General features: G+C 37.6%; 1 protein-coding gene across 1 annotated transcript in view; it reads left to right on the top strand.

Annotated features, from left to right (window-relative positions):
• Positions 1 to 18,536, top strand: part of GPC6 (glypican 6) — a 1,066,366-nt gene that overhangs the window by 521,486 nt on the left and 526,344 nt on the right. The window contains exon 3 of the mRNA XM_057707663.1: positions 9,569 to 9,960. Within this exon, the coding sequence (XP_057563646.1) occupies positions 9,569 to 9,960 (392 nt within the window). The remainder of the gene's footprint in view (positions 1 to 9,568; positions 9,961 to 18,536) is intronic.

Below are 18,536 nucleotides of genomic sequence, written 5' to 3'. Positions count from 1 at the left end.
CCCTCCTTCCCTCACCATGGGACAGGCCCCTTGTCCTGTAATCAGTGAAGGCAGAGGGTGACTGGGGAGGAGGTGTTAAATGGTGGAAAAGGAAAAAGAGATGGAGGACAAAGGAAAAGAGACTAGCATGCTCTTATGCCCCAGGACCACTACCAGTACTCTTCAGATACTCTTGACACTGACCAATGCTTGGCTATCTTCCCAAGACCAGAGCACTGCTTTACTACTGCAAGAAAAGAGAGAGGGGAGAGTAAGTGAAGAGAAAGAGAAAATAGGGTCTTTCATGATTATAATATGGCTTCTCCCTCCATCATTATTCCTCCTTTCCCTGCCCATTTCACCGCCAACCATGCACTGCCCTAAGATGAAAGTATTAGCAAACAGAGAAGAGCTGCAGTGATTTTCAATCTTGGCTATACTTTGGGATCACTTGCAGAGCTTGAAGATATATCAATACCTGGATCTCACTCTCAGGAATTATGATTTATTCTAGAATGTAGTGTGGACATCAAGATTTTTTTAAAGTGATTTTAATGGGCAGCCAAGAGGGAGGAAGAAGTAGATTTCATTTGACTCTTATTCCTTACTCTTTCTAAAAGCCTGCACAGTCTCTTGTTCCAGTAACCCCAGGTCCTTACCAATGACTTTTCACCTACAAACTAGCTTCAGCCCCACTTTCCAGAGTTCACTCTCGGTGGCTTGATATTGGAGATGTGTTTTCTACCCTCTGGCCCAACACGTAGTTGGGTGAAGAAGTAAGGGGAGCTGGACAAAGAACTGGATTTGGGAAAAAAGAAATATACTGTGAAGAGAGCATATACCCCATGCTGTGGGTAATGTCATTAGAAAAAATGCAAGCAGGGTGATGGGCAAGGCCTAAAGATCATTGTCTGTAGGCCTAAGCTAAGGAGCTGTGCAATGATGAAGGTGAACTCAGAAAGCATCCCAGCCTTCAGTTTCATATGCGTTGCTTACAGTGAGATACAGATACCATCTGCAGGCTTAAAATACTTGTTTGCTTTTGGCAGCAATGGTCAGCAACTTTCAGACTTAATTCATGACTCCCAGAATTAATAGTTTATCTATACCACATAAATGGCCTAATCAGTCTTTCTTACTTTAGAAGAGATCTTTGGGAAAAATAACCTATCAAAAAGTAAAACATTTATCAATCTAATGTGCAAAAGATCACTAACTATAGAAAAAGTTTAACTTTGTGAAATGTGAATTCAAATCAACAATTTCTATAAGCTGCTTTATTACTTCAAATCTCCCTATATCAGCCAATTACAGAGTGCTGCTTCCAGGGAACTGTTTTTTTTTTTTTTTTTTTTTTTTTTTTTTTTGCAGCTGAATTATATACCTGATTCTGAAAAATCTCCTGGCATTGGGTCTCTTCCGCTGACTTTACCTTAATGGTATGGAATTAAAGGACTTTGTTGCAAGATATTGATTATTTGTAACAAATACTTGTGATTGTAAACTGGTGACTTTTCATTAAAAATTTCTTCATGGAAAAGTCTAGTCAATTAAATTAGATACCTTAGAAGAATATAGAGTGGTGATGTGCAGTTGAGCTGAATGATGTGTTTAAAAATGCATGTACTATATCCTAAGTTTTTTTCCCCTGATTTATTGGTTAGGGGTGTTCCCCAGAACTCTTACACTTCTATTTATTTAGATCTAGTTTATAAGAGTCTCCAACACACAGTGGGAGTAATGTAATGAAAATAACCCTTGGATTAATATAGAGAGCAACTTTTAACTTATGTATTGTAATGTTTTTAACAATTGATGTATGTATTTTCTGAAAATGATTCTCCTAGATTTATTATAAGCATTACATTTTGTTGTAGGGCCTTGTACAATGTTAATGGACAGTTTAAATATTTATTTTCATTAATTATCATGAACAGAAAGTTGAAAAAGAAAAAAATTTTTTGTTACCATTATGTTATTATTTTTTTTAACCTTAACCTAGTATTAGAGTACAGGTTATTTTTTCTTTTCCATTTTCATTTTTATACTGTCTATTTTACATTCCAGGTTTACTGTAAGATTTTCTCCTCATGAAAATCTCCAGGGACTCATTAAACCACAATCTTAGAAAAATTTAGAGGTGTCTACTTTAAAATCACTAAAGTCACCTAAATCCTCTAAATCATTTAAGTGATTTAAGAATTTACTTTTGGATTTTAGTTACCTCTCAGGGGAATAAAAAGAGATGAACGGGCTGCAGAGTTGTCAGAGAAAATTTTAACATATAAGATAAAATAATGGTGGAAAAGAACTTTTATTCTACTGCTTAGAGATAACAGAATAATAATTAATTTGTCTTCCTACTTACAAGAATTCAAAGGCATAATATGTTTTGTTTAATTTATGGTCAAATATTTCACTTAGGATTTTGACCCTTTATGCCAGGAATTAGCAAAATTTTTCTGCAAAAGGCTGGATATTAAATATTTGGGGCATTTTGAACCACATGAGATCTCTGTCCCATATTCTTTGTTATTGTTGGTTTATATTTTGTTGTTTGAATTTATTCACAGGTTTAAATGTATTTTTGGTAATATGTTCATGTTATTATAAAATAATATCTACAATATATGTGTATATATATGTTATAAAATGGGACATATATGAAGTCAAATATTTTTAGCATCCTTTTGCATACTAGTCACTGTTCTGTATGCTGTAGCTATAATCCCAGATTCTGTCACTGATTTTCTTCTAGTGGAAGCCACTCCTTTGAGGAAGATATATCAACCCTAGGGATTTGCATGTGCTCTCTAGTCTCAGTTATCTACATCAACTAATTAGTATTAGTGGAAAAAATAATCATGCATGAAAATTATTTTTAACAAAGAATTTAGATTTGACTTTAGAATGCATTTTGCAATTTATATTTAAGTATGGTTTTGCCCAGTGCCCTGGGAGTTTATTATAGTCCTCATTAATTATTCAAATCACAGTGTGAAAATTGGTCTCAGTATAAGCTACAAAACTGCCCTGCAGTCCTGTTGTCTCTGAGAACTCACCCTTGTCAGCAATGGTTTGGAGCTCTGGGTTGTGTACCAGTTCAGTGGTCTAGGGCAACTTGCATAACATTTATGGCCCTCAATTTCCTTTTCTGCAAAGTAGATACACTAATATCTGATATGCATACAATGTATGTAAAGTCCATAACCTGGTATTTGACATTGTGTAAAATGCCTTCTCTGTTAAATATCAGTCAAGTTCCTAGGTCCTAACTCTAGTTATGTTTCAAATTACCATCATTCATTGTTTCTAATTTGTTTTCATTTAAGCCTTGGTATCTTGACTCTCCTCCAAAAATGTATCAGGTACAAATGGAAATAATTAAGATAGTCTGTTGCCATGTTGATTGCATTTTAAATCAGTTTGGGTTGGGGGTGGGGACATTTACTTAGGGGAAAGAAATTTGGTTATAATAATCCCTCAAACAGGAAATTTGTAGATTACTATTAACTCACTTTGAAATTATATAGGCTTCTATTAATTCCTGGGACAAACTGACTGAATAAACCATAATGCTTATTATAATATAATAAACATAATCTCTGAAAACATACACATACACACAGAGCAAGAGAAAGTATGAATTAAGAGATAAAGAAGGGGCAAATCACAAATGAACTTTTGTTTACAGCAACTTCCTCTCACAATAATTATAGATTCTGATTCCCCCTTGTTGAGTAAATTGTTATTTTGAAAATAATTTTATTTTATTTCAACCCCATAATTTTTAAAAATGCCTACTGAGGGTCTGTTTCTTACACAAAAATGCAACTGATGTTTAAAGAAAAACTACAAAGATGATATAACAGGATATCTATTCAAAATAGTTCTCTTTCCCTTACATACTTATTTAACCCTGAGTAATGAAGAAATAAAACATGGCATTGTCTTGCTCATTGAAAACAACAAAGTTCCAAACTGAGTTTATTCGACTAGCTATTGGATGGGAGAAGGCTTCACTGCAGTGTGGGAGACAGAGTGGTTTCGGAGTCAACTTACGCAAGGCATTGCTTAAGTGAAGTACCTGAGTGAACGTGAATGCAGTCAGCTTGGTGAGCTCATGGGCTGGGAGATCAAGGCCCAGCAGGGCCAACAGCAGGAGAGGCAGCAATGAAACCAGGCAAAGCATGGCTCAGAACAGGTTGAGCTGTCCAGAGAGGAAGTGAGTATCTGGTAGAGCAGTCTTGATAACCATCATGTTTTTGAGCAGAGGCCACAAGGCACTTTACATGTAGATGCACATGAACTTGGAGCATACGAGGATGTGAAGATTTATATACGTATAAATACATGAGTTTGGAAGATGACAGGAGGGCACATCAGTTATGTCTGCTCTAAGATGTGGTTGTAGCATCCCTCTACCTCTAAGGTGGGACCACAAAGTTCACTATCTAAAAGGAACCTGGTCCAGATGGAGTCAGGATGTATTTCACTGGGCGCTCATGTTCACCATCTGTTTATTTGCTCACTAATCACCATTTTTAAGGCCCTACTCTATTACGGACATCACATATGGAAATGGTAGTATTGGTCGCCAATGATCTTACCTGCGAATATGATGTGTGTTTCAGCTCTTTTCATTTAAAGCACACATAGCTCCTCGAATTTGTCTTGTAAATAAATTGCAGGGCTGATGAGCTCTAGAAATGTGCTGGCCTTTACTTGGAATGTTTGATGGCCTGTTTCTAGGCTTCTGAAATTTATCAGTAGGAGGGTGGTGCTGAGTGGGTAGAGTGAGCATGATTTTGTCCCCTGGGGGACATTTGACAATATCTGCAGATGCTTTTGTCGTCACTGCTGGAGGAAGGATGCGGCAATAGCCTGGAGTAGGCGGAAGCCAGGGATGCTACTTATTATCTTAGAATGCACAGGACAGACACTCAGAAAAGATTGTCCAGCTCAGGGAATTCCCTGGCAGTCCAGTGCTTAGGACTTTGCACTTTCACTGCAAGGGCCCAGGTTCAATCCCTGGTCCAGGAACTAAGATCCCACAAGCTTTGCAGTGCAGCAAAAGTAAATAAATAAATAAATAAATAAATAAATAATTTTAAAAGTAAAAGATTGACCAGCTCAAAATGTCAGTGGTGCTGAGGCAGAGACCCCTGGTACAGAGGACTGGCATCCAGCTGTCCATCCCACATAAGCCACGATAAGCAGCACCAGTCTTCTTATAGAGTCTCACCGTCTGGGGGGTGGGGAGAGGGGGGTCATTTAGGGACCATGTGCTCTAGCCCTCAAAGTCCACCAGAGAAGGGAGGAAATGGCACTGGGGTTCTTCCTCCTCCTTAACTTGGCATTTCCCTGGTGGTCACATCAGGTTATGATGTCAGCAAGGAGACTTTGAAAGGAGAAATCATCTCAGAAGATATACTTGAAAGCTGACAGGTGTGTGCAAAGTGAAGGGCTCTCCTATGTACTTAACCTTGAAAAGGGCCTGGCTGGGGGCAGGATGGTAGCTTTCCTGTGTCTGTGAATCGTAGTCCTTATAGGATATTAGCTTTCTGAATCATTTACCCTCTGTGCCAGCAACGTGAGGTTTTTTTCCTTAGCCAGAGCTTGGGTTGTGGGCTGACTGAACTGATTTAGCATGCTTTTGTCGAGGGGAGGCAGAAAGAAAGAGATTAGGAGAATAATACACTCAACACAAATATGTGGGTATGGGAAGCAAATTGAGTATACCTGCTTCCCCTGGTGGGACAGATGCTATCTGTGATCAGGCACAGATACAGTCTCCACTGACTCCAGTGACCAAAGCTTTTCCCTCACTGGGTTCTGGAATGTTGTGGATTCACACCACCATCCTGAAGCACTCATTTTAAATGATCTTTCAGTGAGAAGTGTTTCGGAGCGCATGAGAAGAGAATAGGAAAATGCTACAATTTCTAGGTAAATACTTAACAGTGCTTGATCCAATCACCATGCCCAATCCCCCATGGTAATATTAGGTAGACAACACTTCCAGCTTAAATGGGCCAAGATTTTAGTGTTTTGTGTGGACTGCAAATTCCTTGAGAGCCTTTAGTCGGCCTTCCTCCTCTTGCTTCCACCTCCCCTTGATCCTGTGTGCACCTTAGGTTTTAATCCATTCATTTGGAGGTTTTATTTGAAGGCTTTCTCAGATATCCTTAGGGTACCTTTTGGCTCCGAGGAGTTGATTTTTGCCCCTTTAAGAGGCCTCCCCAAGCGATCAGTGGTGTGCATGGACTTTCTTTTTGCTTTTGGAACAGAGGTGGTTTTTATCTACAAGATTTTTCTCCCACTTGGGGCAGTTTGCCCCGCAGCAAACAGATGTTTGCATCCAGATCTCCCCTCTAGATGAATAAAATCCTCCCAGAGGCTACTGCTGGCTGGAAAAAGTTCTTTTGTGCATCTACGAAGCATAACTGAGCCCTAAGCAACCACCTTTGATGTATATTTTGTGATTGAGGAAGAAAAAAATAAAAAACATTTTCACCTGCCAAACTGTTTCTTGCAGATGAGAAATTTTGTTGACTGAAGCCTTTCTCCAATGTGAGCTTTGCCCTCTCCCATTAAGCAAAGGGTTAGATTGAGATTTTTGTTTTCCTTAATGGCTCTTCAATTTTGTTCTCTATGCTGTTTGGAAAATACTTTCTCAGCAAAATGGGTCTGATAACTGTCTTCCAAATCCCCATCTTGTTTGGTTTGGCGAGACAGTTTTCATCCAAGCATAAAATACTTTGTTCAAAGAGTCAACCTTCAAAAGGTGGAAGTGTAAGTCTATGGCCATGCTAAAAATGAAATGAGAATACTTATTTTGGGGAGGACATTAGTTTTGCATCAATACCTCAGATCCCCACCTTTCATAAGCTCTAACATCAATGCACCTTAGGGTAGCAACATTTGTCATCATTGCCCGGTGTATTAGCATCCTTTAATACCAAATATTAACTTTGACTGTGAGGTCACTAAACCATATAATGATTTTGAACTTGACTTTTGAGGACCAGTGAAGCTAAGAGCAAACTTTTGAGACAATGACACACCCACAAATTTAATCCTGAAATCTAATAAATTGTTTCTTGAGCCATATTTATGGAACTATGGTAACTTAGTTTCTATATTCAATTGTACTACTAATTTAGGCGTGAGGAAACAAACCACAAAACATAGTGAGTGGGTAATCTGATTTTAACCATTCAGCTACAAAATGGTCATAAGCCTATATAATATTTAATATGCCCCGTGTCAGGAGAGGAAAAGTCTAGGAATGTTACCTTTTGTAAAAGAAAAAACAAAATTTTCATCCCTGCAGAGAAGCATTTATACCTCAAGTCTTTGGAGAGCAATGAGAATCAGAAGATTTTTCCTTTTTTTTTTTTTCCCTCTTGCAAATCCAGACCACACTATTGATTACTGACTATTCATTGCTGAAGGCAGTACTCTGTATTCAATAAATTAAGCTTTAATTTCTGAGTCCAACAAAATAATTGACCTCGAAAAGAAGATAAATGAATAGGCTATCCTAAGCTCCTGATGAGAATCTACTTTCCCGTCTCATTATATTAGTATTTTTCAATTCAGTGATTTTTCCATTCTTTCATAGTTTCTTTCACAATCTATAACACCTTTCACCCTGCTCCTGTATGAACAAGACCAAGCTATTTTCATCCTTGGTTTCAAAACTGAAAGGTTTTACTGTGTGATTTTTATACTTTGGTATTAATATTAATTATTTAATATAGTTTCCATTTTTGGGACAATCTAAGTGACTAGTAAATTTCTCAAAAACTTCTGAAATGTTTCTGATTTCATAAAATCAAATACCATAGACATATAGCATATACAAATATTTTGATTAATTAATCATTTGACAGTTTTAAACATTTTTGCCCTGTGTGATTTTCCTTAATGAATCCTTCAAGATTAGGGAGGTTGAATACTATTTAGCCTGATGTTTACATTTGGGAAGAATTAAAACAAGAACTGTTTGGTGCCTCGAACAAGATCACACAGGGGTGATAAGCCATGACTTTCAGATAATCCCTCAGTTTTTGCTGCCACTGTAGCAACAGAATTTCTGTATTTTAGGGGGAAAAAGTATTCTTTCGTATTAAGAGGATAAACATTGAACAGTCTGTTTTAAGTTTTAGCGTATTGGTTTTATTTGAAAACAAATACAGAATAATCACCATTATAGATACCATTTTATCAAGACAATGGTTCAGTGCTGTGTGATTCAGAACTGGAGCAGCTAAATCAGGTGCTTCTTCAGGCACCTTCTGATAAAGAAGAAATGAGGTGTGACTTCCATAGCATCCTTGGAGAGAGTCATTGCTTTCTTTCTTCTGTGTCTCAGGAAAAAAATCCCCCAAGTCTCCAGAAAAAAGAAGAGGTTTTTATTTGATTCCTACTGGGATTCCTTGAGGTATCCAGGACTTGCTTTTTCCCTGCTTTAGCTGAGAGGGGCCATAGCTTCCAGGAATAAGAGGGAACTATGGGAGGTAAAGTAGAATTACTCTGTTGTTGGGAACTTGGATTTACAGACTTAGAAGACTGACCTTTCCTTAGCCTTTTTCCCACCTCCAATTACATTCTCCAAATGAGATAAAACTTGAGCTTGTTCTATGCAGGCTCATTTGTGCAAATGGATAAGTATCACACACATATGAACTGTCTCTTGAGGGAGACTAATATGATTACCAATGAGTCTAACAGTTCCGAGGCATTTTTTTTTTTTCCCATCCTATTTTTTGCCACTGTAACTACTCCCAGAAACATTCAAGTGCTGTTGCAGGATGGAAGAGGTCATTACTTGGTAGACTTTTTTTCATTTAGAACCTCTTAACCAGAAAGCCCAGATGCCTATATTTTATTCAATTCTAGAAAATGATAGTTTATATTTATAATGATAATGCATGGTACTTCATAACTTTCTTATTCATTATGGCAGCCTAAATTATGTTTATTATAGCTTTGGCATTAAGTGAATTTAATTGCATTATGAATCTCTAAACACTGATAATTGATTGCTATATATAGCAACTACAAAGAGTCCAAATATTACATTAATTTGAACATCCCACTTATGAACTTTTCCAGATAAAAGCTATTTAATTGAATTTAGTGGTAGAACAGATTTGTAAATAGACTGGAGCAAATGTTTTTATCAGTTATGCATTTATTATTACAATTTATTAATGACAATACTCAGCCATATATTCTGATCTGAGTTAATAGGAAACCGTAGGATTTTCTAAAATGTACAATAAGTGGAAAAATAATTGAACTTCTTTGGAAGAATATTAAATGGTAAATTCCTAATGTTAATGGGTGTTCTTTCAAATGGAAATCACATGATATTCTGTTTCCTTTACTCCGAGAAGATCATAGATGTAGGTCAAATCTCATTTAAAATACATATTATCATCAGTTCATTGATACCTTAATCACAGGAGACATTTTTTTCTGTGAAAATAACCATTAGAAGCAGTTCTCTTTAAGGTAAGTAGAGGTTTTGGACTTCCTAGAGCTTGCGAATTTATCACTGCTCTTGTTTTATTTGCAGAATTTTTCCGAGAGCTCCTGGAGAATGCAGAAAAGTCACTAAATGATATGTTTGTACGGACCTATGGAATGCTGTACATGCAGAATTCGGAAGTGTTTCAGGACCTCTTCACAGAGCTGAAAAGATACTACACTGGGGGCAATGTGAATCTGGAGGAGATGCTCAATGACTTCTGGGCTCGACTCCTGGAACGGATGTTTCAGCTCATCAACCCGCAGTATCACTTCAGTGAGGACTACCTAGAGTGCGTGAGCAAATACACAGACCAGCTGAAGCCATTCGGAGATGTTCCCCGGAAGCTGAAAATTCAGGTCACCCGCGCCTTCATTGCTGCTCGGACGTTTGTCCAGGGGCTGACCGTGGGCAGAGAAGTTGCAAATCGAGTTTCCAAGGTAATTGAAAATCTACTGTCTTTCTAATTGGTCTTTCTCATTTTCTCTGTTTTTAAAACCAATGTTTAAAAAAAATTCAAGATAAAAGTTCTCACTTATAGTGGTCCTTGCTCTTAGAGAAATCAGCAAAATGTCAAGGCTTAATTCTTTGTGTGAGAGAAGCCAGGATTTCAAGCTATTCCACCTGGTTTGAAACATAATGTCAATATTTATCAGCAGTTCAGCAGAGAAGCTTTTATCAGAAAACGCACAGAAACAGGTGTCTTGTAACCATGACCGCTTGGCATTTCTGATCAGTTTTAAGGATGATAAATACTCATGAAGCAGTCCATCCGGAGGTTATAATCCTCTAGGAAGGCAAAGGAGACAGTCTTCATGGTGCCTGCAAGTGGAGACAAGCTGTTGCTCAGAACACCACCCCCTAGCATTTCTTCCTCTTCATCACCCTTTTCAAAGTGGCCAAACTCCTTCCTAGTAAAAGAAGAGCCCTTAGCTGACACCTGTAGACCTGGATTAGGGAGGACTAATGAATACAAAGTGTAGACTCTGGCAGAGAATTCTTTTTGTTATCCATTATCTTTGTAATTCAATGCCATGTACTGAGTTGGGCTTATGAGAAAGATAAATCACTAATACACGTCCGTGCCTTTCTTTGAGGATGTCTCTAAACCGTTAATGCAAGGGGTCTTTTTCCACTGCCGTTTTTAAGCATTGACTGTTTCCTGTGTAGAGGATATATGCCTTTGTTTAAATTCTTCCTTGACATTCAACAGCTCTTATGAGATGGGCTTGTCCATTTATGAGGGCAGGCCAACAAATAAACCGAAAGATGATTACTTTAAGAGGTAAAGTTAAAACAATAGATAACAGGAGGCTGGTATTATATCACCCAAAGAAGGTCATGTTTGTACAAAGATTATTGCTGAATGTTACATTCTTATTGCAGGGTTGTGCCAAAGAGTCACATATTTTTTATAACTATTGGTGCCATCCTGCCATGTTTCTTTTTTCTCCACTTTGATCTCCTTAGTGTTTACATCTTGATAGAAAGATGTATATACCCTTAAAAATGTTTCTCTATGGCTCTGTTTGTAAAATTCATAGCAATCCATTTTTTAGTTATCAATTCTTTAAAAGTTGATGAGCATATGGAAAGATTATTTGGAAGAATGCTCTGAGGAGTATAATCGCAAGGGATTTAAGAATAAAAAGGACCTATAATATTGATGTTAAGAACAATTTTTTATTGAAAATCAGCAACATTCTAGATAGCAGTGGAAATAGAACCCCAAAAGTGGATGGATAAGGAATTGGAATTGGTCAGAGTAATAAGAGGAAATACGGTCATCTGGGAAAGTGTGTGAAATACAGATAGATATAAGAAATATATATTCCATGTATTCTTGAGAGAGAGATTTTGTTGTTAAAAAAAAAGTTTAATCTCAGTGGCTTCAAATTGAAGCCTGTGCTTTTCTTGAAGAATGGAACAGCCAGCTTTTGAGAAACAGCAGGTAAGAAATTCAAGGCATGGATTGATATATGCAACATCCCTGACTGTTTATATAGAGTCCGCCTGAGTGTGAATAATGGTTAGGTATGTATATTTTGGTCTGGGGAGGTCTCAGTGAGGTAAGAGAATATTCTCTATCAAAGCATCTAAAAGGCCACAGGAGAGGTTGCTGCTGACTTCTGTTTCTCAGAGGATGGCATTAACAACAGCCTGGAAATGGCACCTCCCCTTTGGCATTCCCTGGCTGTCTCAGTCTGACGTGTTTGTTTACCAAAATCTATCATGTCAGCCTTCATGGTAAAGGTTGATATCATGGACCACCCATCGGTAGAGTATGACCTTTAGTTTTTTTCCAGACGTGAGGAGAGAGAAACTCTGCAACACTGAGATCTTTCTTCCCTTCATGACCCACATTCTTTTGCGGAACAGCTGCTGTGGGTTTGCAGTGTAGTCTGTGCTCGTGTAACCATGAATGTTTACTCTTCTATGCAGATATTGACGTGTCTGACCTGAGTTTCATTAGCCCTAATCTACTCAAATCGTAGATCCCATGCTGACATCTGGTCACTGCTGTCTAGTGGGTGGATGGATGGATGGACGAATCCATGAATCCATAGATAGATGGAAAGAGAGCGAGAGAGACAGAGACAGAGAGAGAGAGAGAGACGTGGATATATAGCCTTGGTTTTAAAAGAATCTGAGTAATTTTTTCTCAAATAATTTATGACTCAGGGATTTAAGTATTTTACCAGTGAACTTTCTCACCTAATGATTACCAGATGATCTGTAGCTGACAAAATCAAATACAGATCTACCAGTACCATTTGGGTGCTGATGACTTACAGCACCCAAACTATTCTTTCTGGTAAGAATAAAATATTACAAGACTAACTATATTAAGAGAAGAAGCAGGAATTGTGTTTGAGGTTTAGCCCTTCATGTATCAGAAGTTTCCCTATGGTCTGTTAATTCAGTGATTTAGAGTTTATGAAATGATTGCAGAAGGGTTAAGGAATTCAAGGCAAATTTCCCAAATAGCGATCCACAAACCACCTTATCTCCTGCACCTTGGCTTGGAGGATATTTCTTCCCTTTGGTTTCTCTCTTCTCTTACAGTGGCTTTTTAAATCTAGGAAGGCATCATTAATAGCTTCTAATTAATTGTTTTGACTGGAAAATTTGTCTCTTTGGCAAAACACAGCAGCTTGACACAAATGTTTTGACACAACATTTGGGGAATTTTCTTACCAGAAAAATGGAGAACTAATTTGTTGACATCAGCATAACTATTTTTAAAACTTATTCTTGCCATCTCAGAGATACAAACATTGTCTTTTTCTAGACTTTGGATGGAGTAAGCTAATTTTCAATAACTGTTTGAATATACCTGTGCTATTAAATACATGCATATCTTAAAACTACAACTCAACCTTTGGACAGACTGTTTCACATGTGTGCAAATATATGTGTAGGATTCATAGCAGTATTGTTTATAACAACATAAAAAATAGAAATATCACAAATGTCCCATTTACATAAATGGTGATCTCTTCGCAACATGAAATTCTATGGAGCATTGAAAGTTAGTGAACTATAGTCACTCACGTGGATGAATCAATTGCAGAAATCTCGCTTTGAGACCATAAAAAAATCAACTAACCAAAGAATGTACACCATTTATATAAAGTTTAGAAATGCAAAATTAAGCGATACATCATTTAGGAATTAAACTATATGTGATCAGACTCTGAAGAAAATTTTAAAATGATAAACACCAACATTAGATGGTAATTACCTCTGGGGATTAGGTTTGGCAGTATTATAAAGGAGGAATATTCAGAGGTTTCCACAGTTTATCAGTAACATACTGTTTCTTAAGATCTGTGCTCTGCGTGTGTGTGTGTGTGTGTGTGTGTGTGTGTGTGTGTGGGTTTAAGATTTTTTTAGTGAAAGAGGTTAAAGTGGGAGGAGACTTTACCATCGTTCATGTATGAATCTTTCCATCTCTGTAGATACGATCAAGTCCCTGAGCTACCCTAAGTGGTTTATCAGACTTACTGCTGTTTGTAGATTTGACCATTCACTTTCCATTTTCCATCCTGTGTTAAATGATATCAAGTAGACACGGAAGGCAACGCTCTAAAATAAACATAAAAACAAATTTTAATAATATAGTAGTCTTGAAAGAAAGGATCCAGACTATTTTTTAGCATGGTCCCTTTTTTAAAGCACCACTCTTACCCCCTTACATACACCCATTAGTGAATGAAACACGGATGCCAACAGCCCCTCTGAGGCTTGTCAGACACTGTGAAGAACAGAAAGAGGGCTACATAGAGATATTAACAGTTAGCTGTTTAGACTGAGCTTCCATTTTTCATCATGAAGGCAAGTGACTTTAGTGTCTTCACTGGTCCATCTTGATGCCATTTAAACAAAGAAGACATGACTTTCATATCTTTTTGCTTTAATAAAGGTGACTTCTATTAGGAAAAGCTGTAAATTGTGTCAGTAGCAACCACTTCAACTATGAAATTCATTTCATTGGTTCATTCCAGACAAATTAGGCAGGTAATGGAATTGGAATCCATAGAACTTGAACTATTGCCAAATAATGTCATTTATCTCTATCTATGTATCTGTCTATCTATCTACCTATCTAATTTTTCTATCTATCTGTCATCTATCTATCTACCTATCTATCATCTATCTAAATTCTTTCTTCCCTATGGGTCATGACTTTGAAAAGAAAGCCTGGCTTTAGTAAGACCAGAAAATTTTTATCAACAGACACCTGCCTGTGTCTGCTACCCATAATGGTATCTTTGCATGGAGAGCCTCTTAACTGGTCCAAACAGCTGAGTAAACAGTCTTGCATTAACAATGTGTGCATAGAAAGCAATAAACAGAGAGTCAATTTTCAATAAATGTGGTTGATAGCTTATAAGGCTGAAAAAAGTTATCATCAAATTTGATGAAATGAAGGCTACAAAATCCATTATGATTCAGAACATTCTCTAATCATAATGGAAAACCATTCTGAAGAATTTGGCATAGAGATAGTTTAAAGGGAAATGGTATTCTACTTAGCTGTTTGCTTCTGAGATAGAATTTAAGATATAAAGTAAGATCACCTATTGTACCTGTCACCTGAATGATTTGTTTTGCTCCTTCTGTGGTGATTTTTTGATTGGAGTTAGTTTTTTTAGAGTCATCCAGAAATGAAAAGGACCACTAAGAGGCCTTAGGTGAATGAAAGGTTTTTTTAGTTATTTTGTGGTCAGTGTATTCTCTTCTGTAATTGATGATTATCCAATGTAGGTTAGTTCAATAATATACAGTGTTAGGAAGAATAGGTAAACCTTTTGAAATTATCGATAATGCTTCTATGTTTACAACTTTTAAGTCAGCATAAATAATATATGCTTGCTGTTTTATGATGACGGCATGGGCATTATATTATATTTAGAAAGTACTTTGCCATCAATCAATAAATAATTTCATGATAATATATAGTAACAAAATAACATTAGTACTAGGGGCCAAAACAACAAAAATAGCTTATTCATATAATTCATTGAAAATGTTTGAATTTTACCATGGTCCAGGTGCTGTGATAAGCACTGGAAATCACAAGAGTATGAGGAAGTCCAGTTATCAGAAGAAGAAAAGAGCATCTCCCCTGAAGAGTAGCATGTGCTATTCTACAGAAGACTCCAGACAAGTAATAGATGAGGTCCATTTTGATGAAAACAATTTGGTTACTTTTATTAAAACAATGAAATCTTTCTTACTAATTTTAAGTTCTCTTGCAGAATGCCTAGCTTAGGTGTATAATTTTGGAAAATGGTTAAGAGAGTGAAAATTGAGAAGAATGAAGCCATTTACTTCCAATGCATTAAAAGCTATTTGTGTATCTTTTCCTTTGGTCTTTTTGTATCTTGTGTCTGTTTCTAATAACCTATGCCTGAGTTAGGCTATGTTATTTTAAAATTATACTATCTTTTAGAATTCCATTAAAATGAGTACATTTCTCCCCACTGAATCCAGTCTTGAAGTTTTATGCATATTGAAAGGAGAAGGTAAGGAGTTCTTTAACTCTGTGTCAATGCAACAGAGCTAGGAAAAGTTTGGAAACCACAGTTCTGACCATACCTAACAGGTGTAATCTTTCATTCCCCTACAGTTCAAGATAAGTGGTTATAATAATTCAGTATTCATTTGATCCAAATGTGGATTCTTGTAAAAGTGGAGCCATCGTGGCGATTTAGCTCAGGCCCCGTCAATAAGCATTAGTTCAGTGTGTTTTATACTTCAAGTACTGTTGGTAAGTTCTTAAGATACAAAGACTAAGCTAGTTAAAGTACTTGCAGGTACTAATTGGGAGAGAGACAGAAACAAATAATGTCAGTATCTAATGTGAGAATTCTGCAGTAGATGTTTTGGGAACAGAGAGGAGAGGCACCTAGTTTAACCTTGGGGTGGGGGGAAACTTTTAGGGGTATAGATGCCTGAGTGATGTGGTGAAGGATGTGTGGGCATTGGGAAAGAGGATGAGCGCACCTAGTATAGGGGAGGGTGCTTCAGGCAGAGGCGACAACTCAGCGGAAGCACAGTGTGTAACCTCAGATGTGTGCAGAGAGCTACAAGTATGTGGTATTGCTGAGGCATGAAGTACAAGGCCGTGAATAGGCAGAGATAAGACTGGAAGCCTACATGGAATAAAACCTGTCTATTTCACTAATCATTTTGTGCTTGTTTATTTTGCCTGCATAATTAAAAAGTAACATTTCTGTTTTTAATAGAAGTATGGTTAATTGACAAAGTTGTGGTAGTTTCAAGCATACAGCAAAGTGATTCAGTTATACAAACATACATATATATACATATTCTTTTTCAGATTCTTTTCCAGATTATTACAAGATATTAAGTATAGTTCCCTGTACTATACAGTAGGTCCTTGTTGTTTACCTGTTTTCTATCTAGGAGTGTGTATGTTAACCCCATACTCCCAGTTTATCACCTCCCCGCTTCCCCCGCCACTATCCCCTTTGGTAACCATAAGTTTGTTTTCTATGTTTGTGAGTCTATTTCTGTTTAGTAAATAAGTCATTTTTATCATTCTTTAGATTCCATATATAAGTGATATCATATGATGTTTGTCTTTCTTCAAAAGCATTCCACTGCTTTTGAGAGACAAATGTGCTGAGCGCCTGCTATTCACCGGGCATGGTTCTGTAAGAAGCAGGAAATAACAATGAACAGCACTGTCCTTGAGGAAATCACTGTCTATCCAAAAGACTTAGAGGTGGGAAAGTTTCTGTGTGGTGCAAAGAATCAGGATGAAGACAGAGGTGTGGGTAAAATGCTGTGTGAATCAAGAGAAATACATGCTTCCCTTTACCTTGGGAAGTTGGAAAAGGCACCTTAGAGAAGGTTATAGTCAGACTTGAACTTACAGGGTGAATAAGGTCTTACAGAGGGAGAAAAGATCTTTCTTGCCAGAGCCCCACCAGGTTCAAAGGCATGAATCATAGAAGGTCATGTTTTTGTGGAGATGAGGCCAGGAGGTAGATCTGGATCATATTATTTAGGCTTTATATTTCAATCTAAGGAACTTAAAGGACCTTGCATAAGCAAGAGGTGATAGCTAAGACTTTTCAAAAGACAAACATGTGGTCAGATTTTTACTTGTGAAGGATGGTTCATGGAGATGATAAACTGGAGTGGGAGAACCTGATGGTGCATGCAGGGATGGAAACTATTGTAATTGCTCAGGTGAGCGGTAATGAGACCTGAGTCCAAGCAGATGGAGCAGAGGGGAGCATGCATCTGGAGAAGCAAAGGAACAAACCAGCAGGGTATAAACGTGTTTCCCTAGCTCCAAGCACATTTCCTGGCACTCTGTTTGTTCCCATTTAGTAACAGTTGTCTGCCTGCTGATGACTGGTTTGAGAATCACCACCATAGAAATGTTTTTTGGCAAAGGACGGTAACATTTAGCGGGAGAAAAAAAGAGAACAGGATCAGATGAAACATCAGGGAGTATAAATATTTAAAGAGGATACAGAAAAGGAAGACAAATGACTCAAAGTATATTGTCCTGAAACTAGAGAGAGAGAGGCACTCAAGAAATAGGGTAATCAACAGCATCAAGTGTTATAGATCGTCAAGTGGGAGGGGCAAAGAAAATAGACCTTTGATTTGGCCATTAGGATGCTAACTTCAGCAAGTGCAGTTTGACTAGAGTGGTTTTAATTGGTTGAGAAGTTAACTCTTCTGCCTCTGTACTTTCTAGAACTGGCTGAACAAAGCATGGTCCCTGGACTGGATCCCATCCATGAGCAGGCTGTTACGGTTCTGCAACAAGTACAAAAATTGAAGGCATTTAAAAAATCTTGATAGCAATTTCACATTACCCCAACATCCAGGACCCCACCAGGGGACACTTGTTAAATGTTGTTAAACTTGCATGGCGTGTGACCTTGGTGTGAGGTGCATCCTGGTAATGCTCTGTAGGATCAGGTATCAGGTCGTGGCATCCTGGGAAAAATCAGACAGCCAGCCAAAGCCTGTCCAGATCATTTGAGCCTCAAACAGGTAGTTTGAAATGTATTGTTCTAGAACAATACTAAGGATAGGAAAATAGTGAACCTATATTGATTGATTTTGTTGGTGTGTTTGAGCTTTTTCTTTCTGTATTCAGCCTCCCTTTACCCCTCTTTGTGCCTCCCTGACCTAATGTTCTTCCCCTGGACTGCCTTCTCTAAGTTTCCAACTATGATGGGCTCTCATAAATCCATTTTGATTGGCACATCTGCTGTTTGCCTGTGCCGCACAAGTACGAGAACTCCTCTGGGACCATGGAAGACGTGGGTGACAAGCGGACGTCTTTGTTACTAATAGGGAACGGCCACTGGTGAAATGTACCAATTAAGGTACAACACAAATGAAAAAGGCCCAAGATTAAAACTCTAGTGCTGTATAACTCAAACAATGCTGCTTCTAAAATGGTCTCATAAAGAAAAACAGACCTGACAGTTTATTCCAGTGTCAGTGCTGACTC

Source organism: Hippopotamus amphibius, chromosome 14 (assembly GCF_030028045.1).
Source record: "Hippopotamus amphibius kiboko isolate mHipAmp2 chromosome 14, mHipAmp2.hap2, whole genome shotgun sequence".
NCBI lineage: Eukaryota > Metazoa > Chordata > Mammalia > Artiodactyla > Hippopotamidae > Hippopotamus > Hippopotamus amphibius.
This window is presented reverse-complemented; position numbering and strand designations above follow the sequence as displayed.